The 14,105-nt window shown below is 46.8% G+C and overlaps 1 protein-coding gene across 1 annotated transcript in view; it reads right to left on the bottom strand.

The window, feature by feature from the left end:
- The window catches only part of PRKG1 (protein kinase cGMP-dependent 1), a 1,232,275-nt gene extending 1,219,292 nt beyond the window's left edge, over positions 1-12,983 (bottom strand). The window contains exon 1 of the mRNA XM_028104583.1: positions 12,718-12,983. Coding sequence (XP_027960384.1) covers positions 12,718-12,983 — 266 coding nt within the window. The remainder of the gene's footprint in view (positions 1-12,717) is intronic.
- Between the last annotated feature and the right edge of the window lie 1,122 nt (positions 12,984-14,105).

Below are 14,105 nucleotides of genomic sequence, written 5' to 3'. Positions count from 1 at the left end.
TGCATAATCACATAAACTAAGAAAGTCACACTGAAAATTAGCAACTTTTTCAACCCTGCACTCTCACTTTTGGGAATTTAACCCCATACAGAAGTAAAAGGCAGTTGAGAAAACGCGTATGAGAATATTAGTAGTAGCGTTGTTTATAACTGCAAACAGACAAAACCAATAGCCCTCCAAATCCATAAGTAGGAATACACGGGTACTATGGAATAGTACGTGGCCATTAAAAACACCAACACAGACAGATCTGGAAAGGACCCTAGGAGCTATTAGTAAGCAAACAAACAAACAAACAAAAAATTCACAGTTTACTGAGGAATATTATGGAAAAATTCCACTTCAGTTAGAAAAACAAGCGAGAAACAAAAAAGTCCAAATGGGCAGGGAAGTTCTCTTTATATAAAGGTTTGCATAAACATACAGAAAGGTTAACACTGGCTGCCTGTGGAGGACAGGTGGGGAGCGTTGTGGGGGGGTGGGAATATTAAATATTGTCTTTTATTGACAACCAGCATACACTACTTTGGCAATTAAAACAATCAAGGAGGGATGGCTGGGTGGCTCAGTCGGTTAGCATCTGCCTCCTGCTCAGGTCATGATCCTGGGGTCCTGGGATGCAGCACCCCCTCCCCTCATCGGGCTCCCTGCTCGGGGGGGGGGCGGGGGGGCGGGGAGTCTGCTTCTCGCTCTCCTTCTGCCGCCACCTCCTCCCTCTTGCACACCCTCGCTCTCTCTCAAATAAATAAATAAAATCTTAGAAAAAAAAAATCAAGGAAGTAGACACACCCTAAGATGAAAGTCAGCACATCTGAGATGTGGTGCATGTTCTTAAGTATCAAAAAGCATATCCAGACTTGAACACAGTGAATATGAACATGGTGAGAAAGAACGAATATTCTTTCTCCGATTGCTCTAATATCAAAAGCCCAGCAAGTCCACGGCATGTCTCCACTACCGTGGGCATCCCTGTGATGTTCTGAGCCAGACGGTGAGGCTGGATAACCCGTAACACTCAAGGCAGGCTACCTGAAACCCTGCCTCTCTACTTGGGGGATTTGTCTTGCTTTGATAACAAACCAGGAAGATCAGAGAAAGCAAAACATAACACTGCTTACCCCCTGCTCCCCGCATCTAACAATGACTAGCTGTGCTTCTTCAGTCCTGTACAAAACAGACAGAATACCCTACATTCGATCTACCCTTCATCCCTTCTCAGGGTCCTACACTACGTAACATTTTCTTCCCTCGCCTGGAAAAAATATAAATTCTTGCCCCAAACAGCATGTTTTATATGCTGACAGCTTCAAATACATGCACCACGGAGTTTCAAAACACGTCTTACAAAGACACTTGGTTGTCACATAGGATATCAATATGTGCGCTGTTTTAAGTTTTCTCTATTTGCCATCTTGCAAGCTTATCTAAGTACAGTCTAACACAATAACTGAGCAAAGGAACCAATTAAAGAGGCCAAGTCACCGCATTAATTCAAAACTGACTTCTTTTGACCCAGAGTACCACTTTACGTCGGCACTGACCCTTGGTTACTGAGGCAGACCAAAATGAGTACATGACTCCTCCGTGTTAGATCACAAAGGATGCCATCAGCGAGAGACCACTTCCCTTGCGGTCCCCTGGGGGGCCTTCACAGGACAGGGGTCACAGAATGAATGTAACAGCCTCTTATAGGAAGTCTGAATGGCACTTTCCAAGGGATTATTGATCCAAAAACGTCCAGTCCATTAGAGGTGACCCACAATTTATCCCTTTGTGGTGGGTCAGACTACAGACTAGTTCCTTTTTACCCTAAAATTGTTGAAAGGCAGTTTACATTTAGGGCATCCCAGGAAGAAAAGAAAAAAAAAAAAAAAAAACACGTTTTTCTCTTGCAAATATTTAGATGCATATAAATAATCATTAACTAGATTATTCAAATGTTTTTCTAAGAAGGACCTCACCGGGCACGGGGCCATAGTAAGATTTACTTAATTATATTCTAGAATCACGGAAGTACCAAGAAGATCAAACAACCTATTAGAAGCTACTAGAAGTTTCCTCTAACAGTGGCTCTTTTTCTTATAGAAGAGCTAATTGTCTTTTAGCTCTTTTGGGGGGCGGGGAAGAAGGGAGTAGAAAATCTCAATTCTTTCTCTTCACACATGTATTTCTTACTACTATTAGTTTTCCATTATTTCTCTCCGTTGTCTCCTCTCAGGCAAATCCGAGCCCAGAGGTCTCAAAGGGGTGTTAGGAATTTCCCTCAGACCGATATGAATGTTCAAAGACCTCTCCATGCCAAGCGCTCGATTTGCCTCCCTTTTGTTAAAGGCAAACACTGCAGAAGAACATGGCGCTTGGGCTTTTTTAATACATTCCCCCAAATCACTACTAATTGGGAAATGGTTATACTACACGCATTCAATGATAACGCTTTCCAAACACGTGAATGCTGACATTAAGAAAGTTGCATGTTTGGAAATAATGTTTTCAACGCCAACCAAAGGCCATTCCCAGCTGCTAGCTGTCCCAACTGCCCAAATATTATACTTCTGCTGCCGTCTTGTGGTCAATTTTGAAATCTCAACCTCTCTCTCTCTCTCTCTCTCTCTCTCTCTGCTTCCTTCCCTCTCCCTGCAGGGCTTTTTCTCCCTTTTGGAGGGCACCCACATGCAGATCTCAAGGATTCCCTTTCTTTAGTAGACGGGGGGGACAGTCTGCATTATGCTCTAAAAGAAGCCTGCACTGGTGCTAATTCCTTCTCCTGCCTATATGTTCCCTCCTTGCTCCTCATATTTTTCTCATTTTTCCACTAAGCCATTCTCTTAACAGTAACAACTTTTAAAAAGGCTTTCTCCTCATTTAGATTAACCTAGTTTCCTACAAATCAATGAAATACAGAAATACAGGAAAATAAATTTGTCTTTTTTTAAAGATTTTTCCCTTCCAAACTGTTTACAAATTGCATTTTTACAAAGAAAAGAAAGAAAAAGAAAGAAAGAAAAGAGAAAGAAAGAAAAGAGAAAAGAAGAAAGAAAGAAAGAAAGAAAAAGAAAGAAAGAAAGAAAGAAAGAAAGAAAGAAAGAAAGAAAGAAAGAAAGAAAAAAAGAAAGAAAGAGAAAGGAAGGAAGGAAGGAAGGAAGGAAGAAAGAAAGAAAGAAAGAAATCAGGTCTTTCCGGCTACAAAATGGCTGTCCTGGTCACCTGTGGGCCCTGCTGTGCTATGGCAAAGAAATTCATAAATCTGGGGGGAAATCCGATGTTTTTCTGATGATATACTCGAGTGAATAATTCTTAACCAGACTGCTCTATCATCAGAGCAAGAGTATATTTTATAAAAGCCACCATTCCTGCCTAGCTCTATGTCCCCCCTCTAACCCTTGTGGAGAAACTGAGTCACCAAAGACGAGCACACAGGTAGGCAGGTAAAATCTTCCAAAACAGCGTCGGGGTGAACAAGGGAACAAGCACGAAAACAATCTGCTTCATTCCTGTTGAAAATGACTTTAAGGGGCACCTGGGTGGCTCAGCTGGTTAAGCGTCTGCCTTCGGCTCAGGTCATGATCCCGGGGTCCTGGGATCGAGCCCCACGTCATGCTCTCTGCTCAGCGGAGAGTCTGCTTCTCCCTCTGCCCCTCACCCCTGCTCGGGCTCCCTCTCTCATTCTCTCTGTCTCTCTCTCTCAAATAAATAAATAAAATCTTTAAAAAAAAAAGTGACTTTAGGGGGGGTGGGGGGATGGGTTAGCCTGGTGATGGGTATTAAGGAGGGCACGTTCTGCGTGGAGCACTGGGTGTTATGCACAAACAATGAATCATGGAACACTACATCAAAAACTAATGATGTAATGTATGGTGATTAACATAACAATAAAAAAATTATTTAAAAAAACTAATGATGTGATTATGGTAATTAACATAACAATAAAATTTTTTTAAAAAGTGCCTTTAAAACAATTCTCCTCCATCTTCTTCTGTATACCCATCTATATACCATCAATATGTTTTGACTTTTTTCTTAAAACTTAGCCTTATCATGAGCAATAATAGTCACATAGCATGGCTTTGATGGGCTTGTTACATGTTTTCCTCAAACACTTAGTGAAATTCCTGAATGTTCATATACAAGAAACTCCCTTGTGCACCACCCAGAAACATCCCTGGTGCCGCCAAGAACAGGAACATCACACTTGGGGACATGGTGCTCAGCAGTAGACGTGCTAAGTAGAGCAGAGTAAATCTAACAACCGTTGTTTACAAGTAAGTAGCTTTGAAGGTCACGGGGGTCAAGATTTTGACTTTTTAGAGGCATGGTTCAGATTAGAAGTTCTCAGACATTTTTTCTGCAGTGACTCACAAGACGGGTGACGTTCCCGTGTGCAACACTCTCTTGTGAACAGACATGACCGCCCGTGGATTATGTGCAACTTCCTGCCATATATTTGTAATCCCTCCAGTCCAGAAAGCCCAGCAGAATGCAAGGAAAAGGCTCTCCCGAGAGATGTCTGTGAACGCTCTTATTTCCTAAGACACAAGTAATTCACGAATTTTGACTTTCAAGCCATCACTGACTCATTTTAACCTTCAACTAATCAAATACACAGCCCTGGGTGTCAGGACCCCACAGCTGGAGCCTGCCTGAGGAAGACGCACGATGCCGTATTGACTATTTCAGAGTGGTCTTGTTCTCGAGGAGACTGAACTAAATAGGAACTGGTTTTCTCTAGAAGGTTCATTTTTGTTTTGTTTTGTTTTGCTTTGCTTGCTTGTTTTTGATACATTCTAGATGCGTGCTGTATTTACCCTTTCTCCAAAAATCAGCAGGGGGTTGGGGGGAAGGTACAGGAAGCTGAGAATTTTATTTGGTTGAAATTTTTACTGTTGACAGACCTGGTTTCTACCCAGGGGTTTACAATTTAAGATATAAAAGACTGTTCTATTTTGAGAATTTTGGGCATCTGTAGCCAAGTTCCTCATGGCCATGTGATGCACGAAATTAGCATTATCTATACCACAGGGGCAATGAGAGGCATCGAGAAAAATATTAACACGTACCCAAAAGCTTTAGATTTGCTCCTCAGACAATAATAGTAGCATATAGTTGAATAAACAGACCTACAAATACTTGTAAGCAGCAAACAGAAGTATTTTTAGGATCCCTGTAAGGTTTATGAGCAGCGTTATTGCAGCGTTTGAGATCAGAGTGCTCGAATAAAGACACATCAAAGGATTAAAACACATTTCGAAACCCTCTCTAATTTGGACCAGAAAGGAAGAACAGTTTGAATTAGCAGCAAATCTGAAGAGTAAGTTAAGAACTATAGTTGGATGCTCTTCATCACAAGTGCAAAACTTAAACCAACAAGGTAATTCCTGTAGGCGTCTTCTCGGATTAGCTTAATAGATAAACACTCAGATGAAACCAGTACATCCGGGTTATCACCTTGCGTGACAAAGTGCTACTGATGCATTCATATGCATAACAGAATCAACTCAAATCAACTCCTGGTATCAACAGATTAACCTTTGGGGATTAAACTAAAAACAGATAAACACACAGCTAACACAACTAGTTCACTGGATAGGACAAATTACAGATAGTATTTTAAAACTTTCTAGTCCACATAAACTTTATATTGATTGAATTTAAAACTACACTATTTCCCCAGGTAGCATGGGTTTCTATTATATTCATATATAGGAAACAATATGGAAGTGTTTAGAATAAAAAGCAACATGATGCACAATGAAGTCTGCGATCCCCCAATAATGTTTAGTGAGCAGTGAGGAGTAAGGTTAAGAGTTTTTAAAAAGGGATTTGTTGTTTAAGAACACTAAGTAAAATAAGGCGACTACATCCACCATCCGTCTTCATATAATAAAACAAGTCTATTTCAAAGATATACAGTTTCTGGAAATACCCATTTTTTATAGAGCCAATATTTTAAAGCATTTTATATTTCAATATGAACAATAGATTTTTTCCTAACTAAACTTTAGGAAATTCAAATTGTATAATACCTGAACCGTTTGAAGCTATGATAGTTTTTAAAAGGCTAGAGCAGCATTTTGAGCAAGAACTCTGTTCTATGTTTGCTGTTTTATGACTTTTGCACATGAAACTGATCTGGCAGGAGTTACAGACGTTAAACTCGAACAGAGAAACAAGGGGACCCAAAAGAGAGAGAGAGAACACAGGCAGACCCAAGAACAAAGGAAAGGAAGTGAAAAATCGTCAGTACACCAGGAGAAGGTGTACTTCCGCAAGGAGCAACAAAACTTGGTTCTCTGAACTGGTTCTGGGAAGCAATCTTGGGCTGTGTGCCCAGTACCAAGCGCAAGAATTTGACAAACTGCAAGGTGCTACAATCTATTTTATCATAACAGCCCAAGAAGTAAATCTTCCATTCTACAAGAAACTGATTTGGACCAACTAAGAGGAATTTCAAAATAAGAACAACCGTAAGTGCAAAAAGTACACACACGCACATACACACACACATACACACACACATACATACGCACACATAACCATATACATACAGCCCTTCCTCTTCAGGGACCCAACAGTGTGGCACCAACAAAGGTAGGCTCAAGGTCAGGACTCCTTTTTGACAATTCCCAAACTTCTGAGCTTTCACTTTTGTGAAACAGGATATGCTATCCCTGGTTTATCTCCAAACTCACAGTAACATCCAAGAGCTACAAGAATCCTAGATAAGACGGGGTCCTGAACTCTGATAAGCCCATTCTCAATGGCAAATGAAAATAAGTATTCATGCTCTGAGAAACTACAAAATCACCTGAAAATCTGACCAAGAGAAAGGGTTTCAATGCACACTCAGCCCTTCCTACACTGTAGGGAGAGAGGGCACTTAGAAAAAGAGGAAGAAGGTAGGACATCGTTTGTTTTTTCAGGTCTGCTGGAAATAGTCTCATGAGGGTCAGTCCAATTTCTAATGAATACGTGATTAAGTGTGAACTTTCAACCTATACATAGATCAATGATTCAAATGGAGCAAGAATTCCTGGTATATTACAGATACATCTGGAAAATGTACATGACTCCAGACCCTGAGCCGATCTCGAAGCAAAGTGAATCAGTCTTAAATAAGAAGTACAGACAGCTGATAAGTTGAAGACATCAATTCACCAAGTCTAGTCCTGATGCAAAATTAGGAAACCTGAACTATCTTCCAGGTCCCATTTCTGCAATCCTTTAAAAGGCACTTCAGGGATAGTTTGCTCCGTTTTCTCGCCACTAAAAGCAGGGTACAACTTTGACCAACAGGAAGTGTGAGGCGCTGACGTTTAGAATCTGTCCTCTCCCAATGACATGTGGTGAGTCCTCAGAATGCTGACAAGCCATCTTGCATAAAAACCCTCCCCTGTCCTCCTCAGCCTGACTCCCCTTAAACTCTTGTCATAAATATTATTCATCTGAGCAAACTAAATGAATGGCTTCTCCCAGAGGCTCTTAAACGATTACCGTGTTAATCTGGAAAGGATAGCCGGTTAACATATCGATATGTTGTCACTTAGTAATGGATTCCTTTCAATGGGAGGATTGGTAGCGACAAAGGGATTAGCATGAGCGGTCTGCAAGGCAAAAGGCAAAGGATATATAATGAATGGTGTCCAAAGGAGGCAACCAAGATCACTGTCACAACCATCCTATTCATCAGCCTGCCTAGGACATAGAAGGGTGGGAAGGAAGCAAAGGGCAAGACTGGTATATGACAATCTCAAGAGCAGGACCACCTGAGGAAATCCCAGCGCCGTGAGCACACCCAAGCGTGTGTGCTGGATACAAGAGCTCGTTGGCCACTTCTCAGGAGGTCAGCTGAGTGCCGGCTCTAAGACTCTTTTAACAAAGATCCTTCTAATTTAGGACAGGTCCACTGATTTCTATTGGAAAGGACTCACCCGTAACTAAGATGGAACTTGCCCAATTCCAAGGTGATACAGTGTTGCAGCTTAGAACTTGGGCTCTATGGATAAAGAAGTGGTGTGTGTATATATATATATATATATATATATACACACAATGGAATATTATGCAGCCATCAAAAAGAATGAAATCTTGCCATTTGCCACAACGTGGATGGAACTGGAGGGTGTTATGCTGAGCGAATTAAGTCAATCAGAGAAAGACATGTATCATATGACCTCACTGATATGAGGAATTCTTAATCTCAGGAAACAAACTGAGGGTTGCAGGAGTGGTGGGGGGTGGGAGGGATGGGGTGGCTGGGTGATAGACATTGGGGAGGGTATGTGCTATGGTGAGTGCTGTGAATTGTGCAAGATTGTTGAATCACAGATCCGTACTTCTGAAACAAATAATACATATTTATTATGTAAGCAAATAATATTTAACAAAATATGTTAAAAAAGAAGAAGAAGAAGAAGAAGAAGAAAAAGATAGCAGGAAGGGAAGAATGAAGGCGGGAAATCGGAGGGGGAGACGAACCATGAGATACGATGGACTCTGAAAAACAAACTGAGGGTTCTAGAGGGGAGGGGGGTGGGGGATGGGTTAGCCTGGTGATGGGTATTAAAGAGGACACGTTCTGCGTGGAGCACTGGGTGTTATACGCAAACAACGAATCATGGAACACTACATCAAAAACTAATGATGTAATGTATGGTGATTAACATAACATAATAATAAAAAAAAAGAGCTTGGGCTCTAGAAACTTCAAGATTTGGGTCTGAAACTTGTCTCTCACATTTCCTGGCTGTGAGATCTTCGTCAGGACTCAGTTCGCTCTCTTTATTACCGTTGCTATTTCAAAGCACTGTGGATTTTCTCTATGAACAGTCAATAAGCTGGGCCCAGAATTCAGCTGGTACTCACTCATTTCATTGAAGTTGCTTATGTCAAAATTAGGCCAAATCCCTTGATTTAGTCTGAAGGTTAAACCAGACCTGAATTGAATGAGAGATGCAAAAAGCAATGAGCTTTCTGGGGCATCCATCCCAAAGCATCCATGTCCCAGTGGAGGGAAGTTCCAGTTCCAATTGACGAATTTACATCATCAAGAATCAAGGGATTTGTGACAAGAATAGCTCAAACGTCTTTGGAATACAATTTATTGTCCCTGTTATAGATTAATATTGATTCCAGCCTGCTCTTAAGCTACTTTAAAAACAACAACTGTTTGCAGTCCTCTGAGCCAAATGGGCAGCCAAAATAAGGAATTGAGGTGTGTGTGTAAAAAATCCAGAGAAAGAATTCAGGATATTAGGTAATTCTTGATGTGGGGTTTATACATGCAGGGAATTGAGAGTTCACAGAAAACTATGTGAAACACTTGGACTTAACTGGCAGAAAGTGGTTTATAAATTCAAAATATCATCATCATCATCATCATCTAAAATACGCTACCGTTTTCTAAGATAATCACTTGATCCTTCCTGGGCATTTCTATGGGGTCTGAAAATGAGGACTGCAGTAAGTCGGACGTTTTCTTTTTGAACATGATCATCATATTGTACATTTGATACTTATGCTGAGCACTCAGATCTTCCCTTTCCCTAGTATAATTTTCATCTAAGCATTCCTTGGATACTTAGATCATTCCTAATGGAGATTGTGCCGTATACCCTCTGTGGACACATGCAAATCTGGCTAATTGGACTGACTTGATTACAACAGTGAATTCTCCCATTTCCTTCCACTGCAATAAATGCTTAAGATATTTTTGTCACCTATTATGTAAATATTTTAGATTGCCATCATTTTCTAAAACAGTGCTTGGAGGCAAAAGCTCTTTCATCATTCTGCTCACCAGACAGACTCCTGTACTTTCAATGTACGTGCCTTGTTCATATAAAAACCGCGTGTCCTAGGAAAGTTTGAAATGAACTCATGAAAAGCTATCACTCAAATTCTATAGCAACTGCAAATGAGCATTAGCTTCACAGTAAAGCAGTCTCTTCAGCCTCAGCAAGCCCGTGAGGATGGCATGAGGGTGCCTGAGGTGATGAAATACCTCATCCTCAAATCGAAGTATCTAAAGCATAGAAAAATACACTTTATTTTGAGAGCCTCTTGTTTGCTGTTAAAGGTTGGCTCTGAGAAATACTTTTTAAATGATTTCCTTCCTTGACCAGACTGAAGTGTCTGACCAATAATTAAATTGCTATTGTCTCTTTAAGGGCTAGGATGAGTACCTGATTCCAGAGGTTACTCTCCCCATATATTATACCTGTCAAAATTCTTTAAACTCTAATGAGTCAGCTTGCCGAAAATACACCCCAGGCTCCCATTTGAAAGTATAAAAAAAAAAAACTAAGTGTTGAGCGGGGAAAAGTTGACCCTCAATCCCAGCGTAAAGCAGAGCAGAGAGGAAGCAGGAAAAGGGCTCCACTCTCTTGCTTTAGACACAAAAGTGCGATGACCTCTACTTCGCCCGATCCACGCAGAGGCTGAAGGCTCCTACCCCTAACACCAAAGCGCTGGGGGCCGGGCGGGGTGGTAGGAAAGGGAGCACGACGTGTGCGAAGGACAGGCCAGCCATTTCCTTCAAGCGCCTACAAACCGTCCTCTCATTCCTAGAGAAATCGGCTCGCCCAGGAGAATAAAAGCGCCTCTGAGCGCCAGCTCCCCAGTGAGAGTGGAAGCGGGGTGCGGAGAGTTTCCTCCCGGGCCCTTGCAGAGCCTGGTGAAACCGCCCCCGTGCCGCGGAGGACGCCTGGCTAGTCTGTAGGGGCACAGCCCAGACCCAGGGATCTGAAATTCCAAAAATGCGATAAAGCCCCGGCCGGCCCGTCGGCCCCGGAGGCGAGCAGCTGCCGGGTGACCGCTGATGAAGGGGCTCCTTAAGGAGGTGGGCAGATTGATTCCAGCTGCCGAGCGAGGGGCAGGGCAGCGGCCGCGGAATGCGCAGCCCCGCGCCGCCCGAGCCTCAGCCCAGCCCCGGGGCCTCAGGCAAGCCCCGGGGGCAGCCGCTTCCCCACCGAGGGCAAGGCCAGAGAGGGGCGGCGGCTGCAGTCTGGGCCTGGCAGCAGGAAGGATGCCATCGTTCCGCCGGGTAGGGGCTTTCGAGGCGGGCTGGGCCAAAAGGTGCCATGTGCAGTGTCCCTGCGCAAGCGGAGTGTCCCTCAGGGATCTGAAAACTGTCTCCCTAGACGTCGGTTCAGAACGGGCCCAACGGTCCAGAGGCGAATCCTTTCTGGCCGGTTCCTGTTTTTCTCCCCGGCCCACTCCCAGCTCCCGGCGCTCTTCTAACAGCTCCTCACCCCTCCCTGCCCAGCCTCCGGCGCTCCCCTCCCCCACCACACAGGAACACTAATTAATGCACGGGGGAGACAGACAAGGAAGGGGTGCAGAGGCAGAGTGGGGGGCCGTGGGGGCGGCCTGGATGGACGCTGGACAAGAACACATGCCCTTTAGAAGTGCTGGCCTCCAAGTCAGAGAGCTAAGGGAGAGGGACTCAAGTGAGGAGTCCCCTGAGAGCCCCAAACTCAGACACCAAGTGATCTAAGAAGAGGAAAGGGGGTAAGAGGGAGGTGGGCATGAAGGCACGCCTAATGGAATATTCAATATCCTGCGAAATGCACTTTCGGCGGTGCGCTTCCAGAGACTAAAAGCCAGTAATGGGCTCTGGAGTCTGCACTTCCTCTCGCTAATGTCCAGAGGCGCGTTAATGCGGCAGCCAATCGATCAGCCCTCTCCGGTGAAGGCGGCGAGGGGGGTGCAAGAGCTTCCCACTTGTGGCCAAAGTCGCCCGGCCTCCTCTGCACGCCGCCACCGCGCGACACTCAACTTTGAACGGGCCGGACTGGATTCTCCGAGTGTCCGGGAGAGGAAAAGAAGGAGCCTGGAGGCGCCCAGGGAAGCAGCCCCCCTCCCCCTTCACCCCAACTTTTCCACGGAAAAGCTTCCGCGGGAGGCAGCCTTATCCACCCTGGGACACGGCTGGCCGGTAGCCCCCAAACCTGCTCCAGGCACAAGGTCACCGAGCCGCCTCCAAGCCCAGGGCAGCCCCAGGTGTGGCCCTTCTGGGAAGGTCCAGAAAATGGGGTTTCTTTGCAATTTCTTGCTGACATCACAGCTGCCTGGAAAGTGACCCTGTGAATAAACCTCTCCCGGTCTCCCCACCCCGGAGGCCGGATCCCGGCAGCCGAGACGCGCCCCCCGTCCCGCCTCCCCACGCCCCTGCACCGTCTCCGCAGGGCTGCGGCGAGTCCAGTCCCTCCGCCGAACCCGACCCCGTCCGGCCTCCGCCGCCCCTCCCCCGGGACGCCGGCGCGGCCCCACGGCGCACGAACCGCGGCCTGGGTCTGGGGTCGCCTCGGGGAGCTCTGCGGCCCCGGGACGCGCGCGCGGCTCCGTCCGGGCGAGGCCGTCCCCGCCGCGCTGCACGGAGGGAGAGCGGCGCGACCGCAGCCGAGTGCGGGGCCGCCGAGTTAGCGGCGCGAGCAAACTTTCCGTCTCCTCCCCACCCCCACGCCACCGGGGCGCGTCTCCCCGAGGAGCTCGCCTTTCCCAGCCCGGCAGAGCCCGGCGCGGCACGTGACGGGCGGGAACAAAACTAAACCCTTCCCAGGCCCCGGGCCGCGGGGGCACCCCACTCCGCTCGGCGGCGAGCAGGGGGCGCCCCGCGGCGCCAGCACCCCCCCGCCCCCCCCGCTCCCCCCCCCGCGCGCGCGCGCCCCCACTCCCGAGCGGGGCCTGGGCTCCGGGCCGCCGCGCCCGGCCCGCGCCTACCTCTCAGACTTGGTGAACTTCCGGAACGCCTGTCGGAGGTCGTGGAAGGAGCGGTAGGTCTGCGGCTCGGCCGAGATGCCCTGCGCCCGGGTGGTGCGCGGCCCGATGTGCGGCGAGGGCGCGGGCAGCACCGACTGGCATTTGTGCAGCTTCCTCTTCAGCTCCTGGATCTCCTCCTCCTTCTCCGACAGCCGCTTCTCCAGCTCCTTGATCCTCTCCTCCTTGAGCATGAGAATCTTGGCAAAGTCTTCCTCCAGCTCGCTCATTTTCGCCCGGAGCCCCTCCGCGAAACTTTCCTCGGGCGCGGCCGGACGCCGGCCGGGGGAGGCGAGCGCGGCGAGGGAGCCGAGGGGGGCGCCGAGTGCGAGCGCGCGCGGCAGCGCTGCCCCCGGAGCGGCCGGCGGGCGCGGGGAGCCGCTGTCTGCGAGCGCCTTCTGCGGAGTGGACTAAAAGCTCCGAGGGGAGGATGAGACGTCTAAAAGCGGTGGAGAGGAGAGGCAGAGTGCTAATCCCCAGCCTCTCGGGGGACTAGGTGATTATCTTTCATTGAGAAACCAATTAGAGCTGCCCGGCCTCCCCTGAGACCCCCCCTCCCCCGTCCCCTTTCCCGGTCGCTCCGTGAGAACCCCGCGCGCGCCACCCCACCGACAGCCTGGCTTCCAGCTGGAGGGTTGGACCAGAGAGCCGGGTCTCACCCCATCACACAGTAATCACTCTTCCACGCTATATGGTACCAAAGGGAAGGGGTGGGGTGGGGGGAGCTTTATGCCACTTGATCCTTGAAATAGCAACAATTACCATGTGATCTGGCAGATGACGCAGCGCTTGTAACTGGAGCCTAAAGACTTGGTGGGGTGTGTGTGAGAGACAGTGTGAGATATTTCATAAATATTAGGCTGCCTTTGAGTCAGGAACCTGCATAAACTCATCTTCGTTTTCACTATTTACTTCTCTTCTGCTCTGGATAAGGTAGGAGGGTGTGTGTGTGTTTGTGTGTGCGTGTATTTCTCTTACTGTGCAGCCCTGTGCTTGTGACCCCAGGGAATAAGAATGACAGGGCAATAGCAATTCCAACTTTTTTCGGCATAAAATTTTACTGGAAATAGTGAACCGTTGGTAGGAAAGTGGAATGAGTATGCATATGGTAATGAGCCAAATGTTTGGCGGGGTGGGGGGGAAGGCCATTCTGTTGTAAACTTCTTAGAGCCTGGATTTTATTTCATCTGGTACAGTTAAAATGTGTATGTGAGCATCCAGATTATATTACGACATCGTCTTCCACGGCTCGCCCCTACCAGCGCCAATTTTGGGGGGAAAAATTGCATCTGTAATCTGTGTTTTTCCCTTACCTGTGCATCCACCCCCTCAGCCTCTGCTAAAGGGATTGT

Source organism: Eumetopias jubatus, unplaced genomic scaffold (assembly GCF_037043125.1).
Source record: "Eumetopias jubatus isolate StellerSeaLion01/CBP00866 unplaced genomic scaffold, mEumJub1_p1.0 scaffold_17, whole genome shotgun sequence".
Classification (NCBI taxonomy): domain Eukaryota; kingdom Metazoa; phylum Chordata; class Mammalia; order Carnivora; family Otariidae; genus Eumetopias; species Eumetopias jubatus.
The sequence above is the reverse complement of the archived record's forward strand: the minus strand, read 5'-3'. Positions and strand labels throughout refer to the sequence as shown.